General features: G+C 44.9%; 1 protein-coding gene across 1 annotated transcript in view; it reads right to left on the bottom strand.

Moving 5' to 3' along the window:
- Positions 1 to 2832: 2832 nt before the first annotated feature.
- Positions 2833 to 9290, bottom strand: part of LOC109300269 (cysteine-rich venom protein TEL1-like) — a 23878-nt gene continuing 17420 nt past the window's right edge. The window contains exons 4-8 of the mRNA XM_019520952.1: positions 8277 to 8367; positions 6311 to 6456; positions 5075 to 5169; positions 4189 to 4277; positions 2833 to 3348 (exon numbers count right to left, since the gene is read on the bottom strand). Of these exons, the coding sequence (XP_019376497.1) occupies positions 3224 to 3348; positions 4189 to 4277; positions 5075 to 5169; positions 6311 to 6456; positions 8277 to 8367 (546 nt within the window). The 3' untranslated portion in view covers positions 2833 to 3223. The remainder of the gene's footprint in view (positions 3349 to 4188; positions 4278 to 5074; positions 5170 to 6310; positions 6457 to 8276; positions 8368 to 9290) is intronic.

Here is a 9290-nt window from a genome sequence, read left to right as displayed (position 1 = left end):
CAGTGTCACAGGGCAGAGATTTTTTTGGGGGAGAAACCAAGGTGTCATTCTGCCACAACATCTAGCCGGGTCGCAGGTACAGACAGGTCCAGGAGTGGGATATGGGGTGGGTGGAGAGGAACAAGGTAGGGGACTGAATTGGGTCCCCATACGCTGAGGCTTCCTTTCTGGGGCAGGGACGGTACCTCCTCATACGTTGCCTTCCCTCACTGTTCCCATCTCCCGGCCACCCTAAGAAGCATGACCAGCACGACCCACACCCCAATAATAAATCCCAATTTATTAAAAGATGAGACCTTCTTTAATTTATTTCCTCTTTATTTCTTCTCAAATGCTTTCTTTTTTACTTCTTTTTTTCCCCTTCAGTGGCTCACCTTCTTTTCACCATCCTCCCTCCACACTATTTCCTTTTCACCTCTCATTTCATTATCCAGCCCCAGCCCATTAAATCTTTACCTCTCAGCTTCCTGTTCCCATCACCCAGCCCATCTTTCACACATGCCTGCTTAGAGCTAGGACAGGAGTCTGTCCTAGCTCACCACCTTGTAGTGGCAACTCACAGCTGTAGCTCTTAGTCAGGCCCCTGCTCACCAGTCCTCTAGTCCAGTGGTTTTCAACCTTTTTTGTACCAGGACCCATTTGTAAACATTGATGGCCATTCCCGACCCAGTGCCCCTTAATCCTGATCTACTGCCCCCTACCCCCATGTCTCAGACCCCAGTGGTGATGCATAGGGTGTGCATGGGGTTGCACGTGCACCCCCTGAGGATGCCAGGGCACCCCTTGACCAGCTGCACTTGCTGCTTAGGCTATGGGCAGGGGGGGCAAGCGGGAGCTTCTGGGAGCAGCTGTAGTGATTGGCCGGTGCTTGCTCCCAGAAGCGGCCGCAGTGATCGGCCATCGTGGAATCGCCAGGGGGACCCCCCCCGGCAGTCTGCAGGATCACCTGTGGGGGCGGTGGGGAAGAGTCCCTTGACTTAGGCAGCACGAGTAGTACATGCCAGACACCCAGTGTGTGGGACAGGGGAGGGTATGCGGGGGGCATGGAGGGTCCCAAGCAGCCCCTTGAAGGCTGAAACTCTGCCAGCCTGCAAGGGAGAAGCCATGATCTCCCACATTTTTCTTTTTGAAAGGAGAATCCATTTTTAAAGTTTTAAAGTTTGTTGGTCACCCTTTCATACATGCTTGCGACTCACTTTTGGGTCGCGCCCCGCAGGTTGAGAAACACTGCTCTGGTGGCATGTCACAGCTGTGCTGCTGGGGGACATTCAGAAAATGCTTTTAGCCTTAAGGTGTGACTACTCCAAACTCAAGCGAGCACCACCACTGACCAGTATTTGACCAGCTCCAAGTGCAATGTGTAACAAGGCTTTCACCTTTAAAATCCATGGCCTAGCTTGGTCAGGCAGTCCCTTTGGCTTGGAGATGATGCTCTCAGGCGGGTATATATACAGTGTGGTAGCAGTACTCTCCGTCCTTGATACCCCTGAGAGCACCTGGCCAGTACACCTCAAACCCAGAATAGCACCAGTCTGCTTGGACAGACATTGGTCTCTCATGTGCCCGAGAGTGACTGCTAGGGATGGCTCTAGCACCTCTTCTTTGATGTTCTTCTGGGTTTAGAGCAGGCTTGGGTGGGTCCAGCCAGATCAGGCTGCTGGTGAAATGTAGGCATAAGCTGTTTGTGGTGGCCGGAGAAGGGGGTTGGAAAAAAAGGTGGTGTTTGCCTCTACCAGAGGATCTTCATAATGGCATGTGGGTAAGAAAAGTAAACATTTAAAGCTGCAACAACTTATTTTCCTGAGTTTGTAATGTATTTTGAACTGACCACAGAGTTTCAACCTCTTTTCTACATCCTAGGAACTAATTTTTCAAAGGTCTGTGGTTGACTCATACTCTTTCATATGAGCTTTCATTTGATATTAGTTGCCTTGCAACTGGGACTATACCATCCTATATGCAATTTCCCCACTTCTAAAGGTTCTTCGGGGGGAGGAAGCCCTCATTTCTCAAATTTAGAGTCTTAATTCTTGTTTGGGAAGCTAAAGGCAGCTCTGTAGTTTGAGATGCTAAAGGCAGTTCTTTACTTAGAAATTCCTTGGTCAGCAAAAACACGTGGTACAGAATGTATGTTTTGGCAGCTATCAATATGGTACATATCATCTATGCCAAGGAAGTGTATATCCTTTTCCTGGACATCACTTCTTCAGTGTTGTGTTGAGGAAATGTGTTGGGGAAATGGTGCTCTGTTAATGGACTCAAAGCCATTGTAATTTCACATTTTAAATCTTACTCTCGGAAGGTGCTGCCCTGGGCAGGTTTAGCATTTCTGGGCTTATTTGGGTCAGAAACCCTGGTAACACAAAGGGCCTGTAATGTCTCTCAACTATATGGCTGATCCCATAAAAGCTATCACCAGAAGATATCACCATATTGCCCAAATGATCACAGTTACAGGAGCCCTCTAATCCTACTTAATGAAATGGGCCATTTATACTCAATCCAAGAACTGGCATGTAACTTGACCAAGAGAGACAAAGAAACCGCATGTAAACAGTTTTGATATATCTTAGTCCTATCAGCGTCTCTGTGCAGACGTTGGGTGAAGCTGATAGAACCAGCTTGCATTTGGTCAGATTATTATTTTACAGTCGGTTTTATCTAAATTTGCTTTTGCCCTGAGTAAATAGTATTTAGCCACAGGTCACTGAATAACATTTTGGCATTACACCAGAAAGCAGGACAGCCGGCATGGTGATAGAGTCCGTCTCCTTGAGACAATCACAATGAACTGTAAGATAAGCATAATTTAAACAAAAAACTCAGTTTACGTAGAGTTGAACCAAACATTTATTGCACAGGATTGCATTCATTTCATAAGCAAGGAAAAGGTCACCAAGAAAGTTAACTGGAATCCAATATGCAGGATGGAAAGTAAAGTGTTTAAGGACTTGGAAAATCTTTGGGAATTCTGTTATTGGGAATAGGGAAGCATATGCCCATTACTAGCTAAAACTTGATTATTATTGCATCTAAAGTTACTGCAGTAGTAATTGCAATTGATGGACATGCTTAAGGACTAATATATAAGCGTATCGTCATTATAGTTTTACCCAGAGTTCAATGTATGCCAAAAACATTGGGAATGGATTTCTTAAATCCTCCATTCTGTTCTTTTCTAAATAACATGGTCACAAGGAAGACCAAGTGATGCCGCAGAATATTATTTTATTTCAGTGGTGCATTTGCAGGTAGCTGGACACTTTTCTTTCACCATATCATTGCAACCAAACAGCTCTTTTAAGGTGCTGCAGTCTGAGTCTGCATCGCGGAACCTGCAAGGGTTGGCTGAAGTAAAGCACAGAATAAATAGTGAGACATTAAAGGACATCATAGGGAGAAAATTGTTTCCTTTTTAAAATGTAATCTTCAGTTCCTTGCCTTTATAGCCTAAGTAGTCTCAACAGCCTCTGGGCCTTATCTTGCACTCAGTTAAATAGGCTTCATCTGATTTCAGTGAAAGCAAAATCAGATTTTTTTCTTGTGCTTAGGCCAACACAAATTTAATTCACTGGCATTCATTGAATGCCACTTTGAAGAGGAAGAAGATCCACTATGCCATGAAGTGTGTTGAAAAGTCAATACGCCCAAATCAGCCCTGCTGTAGATCTTTTCAAACATCACAGTTAAACCCCGGCTGTTCTATAAAACTGTATATACGTAAAAAGATGGTTTATTTTCATTCTGGTTTGAAATGACTGCCTTGAAAACAAACCAGGCCCAAAATAGCACTTTTCATTTGAAGCTCTTGAAATGAAGCTCTGTTGAATTAAACTTCAGAAGAGACTTATGAGATAATAAGTGCTATATTCCCAATTTTAGAGACAAGACATCCGAAAACCAGAAGTGGAAATTATTTCCCTTTCAGACTATCAACATACTTTGTCTTGCAACAAACATAGGTCTACAAGGCTTCAGTGCACACTACAAATTTATATGGATAGATGCACCTTAGCAATTTCATTCACACTTGAGCTTTGCAGGTTTTAGAGAGTGGTATAGTAAATTGAATGTTTAATGTAGTGCATCATTCTCCCCAGTAGAGGGCACAGATATCATCACATTGATTAGATAATCTACTATGTGAATTCAGCCGTGAAAGAACATCCCTCAAAGTATGTTACTTACTGCAAAGTCCATTTTCACATGCATCCGGACAATCACCACATTTTGGTCCCTCTTTGTAAGGCGTAGCTAAGTGCTCTACAATATTCCCTCTGAAATTATAAAGACATCCAATGTAAAGTGTGATCAGAATTGCATCCCCTGACCGTTTCAAAGGACCTTAAAAGAGTATATTTGGCAGAAGTGCTGACATATGAAGCATGTTCCTAAATGATCGTGTGTTTTACCATGCTAGTATAAAAAGTATTTTGATTTAAAAGGAAAGGAAATTAGCCATACTTTCTGCACTTACTTTTAAATAATATTATTTTAACAACACCAACGACAAAAACAAATGCTAGCAACTTCCATCAAATAACTTCCAAATATTCCCGGGTGTTAATGAAATAAGCCTTTCAATACCCTTCTGCTGTGTGTAATTATTAGAGATGAAACTTGACCTCCTCATTCCCAAAATATTCTCTGAAAAGCCAGCTCATACTCAGTTATGTTTGTGGCCTTTTTTTTTTTTTTGCTTTCCATGAGTATCTGAGTACTTGTTCTCCCATTCATCTGTCCACTGAACAGTACACTTAAGGGCTTTGTGAAGTCCCCCCTCTGCCCATCATAACATAAAATAAAACAAACTTTAATAATCTGGTTACATATCAGTGCATGGGAGTATCAGCTTTGCTTCCTTTGCATCTAAAGATGTTCACAACCTTGATACCTGAAAATTTATGTCCAATTAAATTAGGATATATGTACTAACTTCTAGGTGAGACTTTTGAACAAGCACACGCCTTCCTGTTTCCCCATTTTTAATGTGTGGGAACCACAGAAGACTGAAAAGATATGCAGAAATATTTCATAATATTTCATAATGAAGGAAGTTCATGTTGATACGTACGCAGGACAGTACTGGCAAACGTAGAAGTAATTAAACTGATCGTTAGGACAATAAGCAACCGAGCATCCGATCTGGTAAGAACTATACCAGACTACCTGCAGGCATGAAAATAAATGCAATAGATTAGGGTCATGTTTTATTCAGAGATGATTCATGGACTATGCAAACTCTCACACAACATGTGCCATACTCATGAGTAGGGAATATCCCTTTAGAAGCTGCAGTGATTGCTTTAACAGGCAAGTAATACCCAGGAAGTTTTAAATGTATTTTTTAATATAGAAATTAGGTGTCAGGAACGATAAGGAGGATCCAGTGTCATGTCACTAGTCATCTTTAGGAGAACCTAACTATATGATTTTTAAGTAGGACAATACATATTTCATTGATATTGTTGGGGTTTTATTTTGCTGAACAAAAACTTATTTTCTAAACAGCTCTTCTTAAATTACTGTTTCAACACCTGGTGAAATGAACAAAATGACACTCAATGAATTCAGTGTGTTTTTGATCAGTTGGTGATTGGTGACTAATAGCAATGGCAGATATCTGTCTGGTGGTTAAATCTTCCAGCTGCCCTTTATTACACTGATGATACTCCATTTATTGCCACAGAGATGCTTACTGAAATGTGTTTTATTTGAAAAATGGCAATGCCTTTCTGAGGTTTAGTGGCAGAGTGGCAAAGGTGTCTCACTATGGCTCTAGAGCAGGGGTGTCCAACCTTTTTGTATGTGGGGCTGGATCATAAACTTTTTATTACACAGTGGGCCGGCAGGAGCAGGCGCTTGTGTGGCCTGTCCAGTCCTGCCATGGCCTGGGAGTGCAGGGGTCAAGGGACGCCACCTGACCCCACCGTGTCCTCCCTGCCACCTGGGTGGCCTTGAGGATGCTCCCACACCTGTGCGCCTGGGCTCAGCAGCCAGGGGGACATGCGGGGGACCCTACAGGGGAGTGTGGGATGTGCAGGGACTCATCCCTTCTTCCCCCACTCATTGATCAGCTGCCAGGGGACCTCTGCCCCACCCCCATGCCAGTGGCTGGGGGACTCCCTGCTTCCGAACCAGCCGTCAGGGGTACACCAACCAAAAAAGGTTGAAAACCCCTGGGCTAGAGAAACGGGTGTGCTTTAACCACCCTTATGCAATGGCGTGTTAGCTATGGATAGAACTGACATTGCTTTTCTCTCTTACAACAATATGTCAGGAGTTAGGCATTTGCTGTTGTTATCCATACCTGAGTATAGGTATTAAAGCTTTCATTTTCATCAGTTCCTCCAACCCCATACTTGAAATATTTCACACGATCATACCAATATTGGATCACAGCGCTCCACGATGCAGGCTTAGATGATTGCAGTATAGTTTCCCCGCAGCGGACACCTGAATGTAGAAGAACGCAGTTTTGCAGAATAGGACCAAGACAGGCAAAAAGTGTGTGGGGTTGACAGAGTGAGTTACAGCCAGAAGTGGGAGTAACCAGCAGGCTTCTCCAGTGCCTGCTCACAACGGGGACTTTCTGTGTTTCGCTTCCATAAAACAGTACTACTGAGAAGGGAAGAATAGGTCTGATCCAGTCTCAGTGAAGTCAGTGGAAGACGTCCCATTGGTTTCGATAGGCTTGGGACCACAGTTAGCTATTTGCCGGCTTATTAACCAAAGTATCTCACTGAAGATACTGGATGAGAAGAACAGATTCAATGTATATGGGTTTCTAGATAAACTCTAAGGCCACTTCTTTGGGAATTAAGAGGAGATTCAATATTATTTTAATAATAGGGGTCAGCAAATGAAACTGGTAGGTAGTAAGTTTAAAATTAACATAACAAAGCTCTTTTTCACACAGTGTGTAATTAAAGCATGGAACTCATTGCTGCAAGAGGTGGCTGGTGACAGTTTACCCAGATTCTTAAGCAGGTTGGAGAAATACATGGAGGAAAGGAAAGGGGCATCAGTAGCTATTGAGGACCCACACAAAGCTTACTCTCACTTCAAGCTCTTTTCTTTTCTCATGCCCTTATGGCAAGGTATTTAACAGAATTGGCAGAGCTGTTGGTATCTGATAGAGCCATGGTGCAAGCACTTTTGCTGTGGCCTCAAACTTGTAACCTCTGGACTGTCACCTAGGTGCCTTAGTGCCCACACCAACCCAACCCACTTCAAGGCCCTGATCAACATTAGGATGCTATCGTGGTAGGACATTGCACAGACATGTAGTAAGAGCCAGTCCCAGCCCTGATGATCTTAGGGTGCTTGTACACATGTCAGGGGTTTAGTTCTCAGGGCTTTATTCTATACTCTCTAAATTCAAACTGTGGGTTTTTAATTGAAACCCACCATTTCAGTTTAGGGGCTTCCATCATGTTAGGGCATGGGGCCCGATCCTTTTTTTTCTTTTTTCTGGTAGAGCCTGCCCGCAGCCGGGGGGTGAGCTGTTGGCAGGCCAAGCAGCCCCAGAGTTGCAGGACGCCCTCATCTTTCCCTCCACGGTGGTGGTGCCCCCTGGCTGCTAGTGGGCCAGGACTGCCCTAGCTTGAAGGCAGCACCCAGCAGATGCAACTCTTCCCAGAGCACGCCAGGGCTTCCAGTGAACTATCCATGCCACTTTCCCACTGCCTGGACCCACCTAGGAACAGGTTGGCTTGTTCCTGGGGCAGCACAGAGGGGTAGCAGGAGGGAAGCTGCGTGGGCTGGCACATGGAGAAGGTGGTGGGGACAGTGCACAGGGTGTGGGAAGCCTGGGTGAGCTCAGGAAAGCTTGGGCTCAGCAGGCTTACATTACAAAAAAAAGGATTGGGCCCCTCACCACTTCTGCCTTCAGAAGTGGCAAGGGGCCTGATCTTGTTTTTCAGCCAAGCTCAAGCTTCCCCAAGTCATCATCTGGCTTCTTGCTCTGGCTCCTAAGTGGGGATCAGGGAAAAGAAATACATCTAGAACCTGAAGGTCTGAGTGCCTGAGAGTTGTCAGAGGATCTCACCAGACTCATTGTTCTGAGTCCAGGGGTTGTTGGAGTTGTTATCATTTCTCGTGTGAGTGCAGCACTTCCTGCCTTAGCAGCGTCTGCAGCTGTTCCTACCAGCTGGAGCGGAGGGATCTCTTGACCTGTCCATATGAGCATCTTGCTGAAATACAGCTGCAATCTGCAAATCTCCATATTCTGTTTGCAACGCTTTCTTAGGTGTGGTGAGTCACCCTTCACTTACCGTTCACAGTCGTCTCTTCTTCAGGGCTGATGGTGTTTTGACACTTACTTGCCCATCTCTGAGCACTAGCTGCCACGTCAGGGTCCCATTCCTTAAGGAAACAGAGAGGCAAACACTCACACTGTGTAAGCACAGCTCATAACAGATAATGTAGAACTGAAAATGCATTTAGAGATATGGGCTTCCATCACTCAGCACAATCTTGTGCATGCCCTTGGAGTTAGCCCAATTCATGCCTGAGGACCTGACGGAGAACAGTCAGCTTTTATAATGCTGAAGATTACAACTGCCCAACTATTTATTAACATGGATAGATTCCTTAAAGAAAGCTGTTCAAGCCAGCACTCCCAAAGGCAGGACTTTGATTGCCAAGTCCACCCAAATCTCCATGTCTTGGAGGCTACCCTGGATGAAGGCATCTTATTGAAAAGGATATCATTTTTGATCATTCAAGTATGCTACTCCGATGTAAGCACTGTTACCTCTCAGCTCTGTGTTCTTGGGGAACCCTGGCACAGGACGCCACCTGTCTGACTCACAAAGGACTCAGCCCCCTCCCCACCTCTCCTTGAATAAGAACTCATTAGAGGACGGACTTACAAAAGACAATGAAGATGCAGTGGGAGATGCACTGAAAGCCCTCCAGACAAAGGTGATAGGAGTGAAGCAACTCCCCTGGTCTCATTTACGTGGGAGATGGGATGGGAAAACACCTTCATTAGCATTCAGGATGGAGAACAGAGAGTCCAAGGCAAGGACCACACTGAACTCTGGGACCAGAGAAGCAGGGGAGCACTGCATGATGGGGGACCCCTGCTCCAAAATGGGAGCCCAGGAAGGGTTGTTGTTCTTCAAGGGAGCGATCCTATGGGCTCAGGAGACAATCCCATTGCATATAAAAGGGGACAAAGGGGCCAAGATGCCCTCATGGCTGAACAGGGAAGTCCAGGAAAGCCTAAAGGCAAAGAAAGAGGTATATAGGCTGTGGAAATAGGGTGTAGCTACCAAGGAGAA

The sequence above is a fragment of the Gavialis gangeticus genome, unplaced genomic scaffold (assembly GCF_001723915.1).
Source record: "Gavialis gangeticus isolate Ggan-Ray unplaced genomic scaffold, GavGan_comp1, whole genome shotgun sequence".
Lineage (NCBI taxonomy): Eukaryota > Metazoa > Chordata > Crocodylia > Gavialidae > Gavialis > Gavialis gangeticus.
Note: the sequence above shows the minus strand (reverse complement) of the source record. Positions and strands in the feature narration are given on the sequence as shown.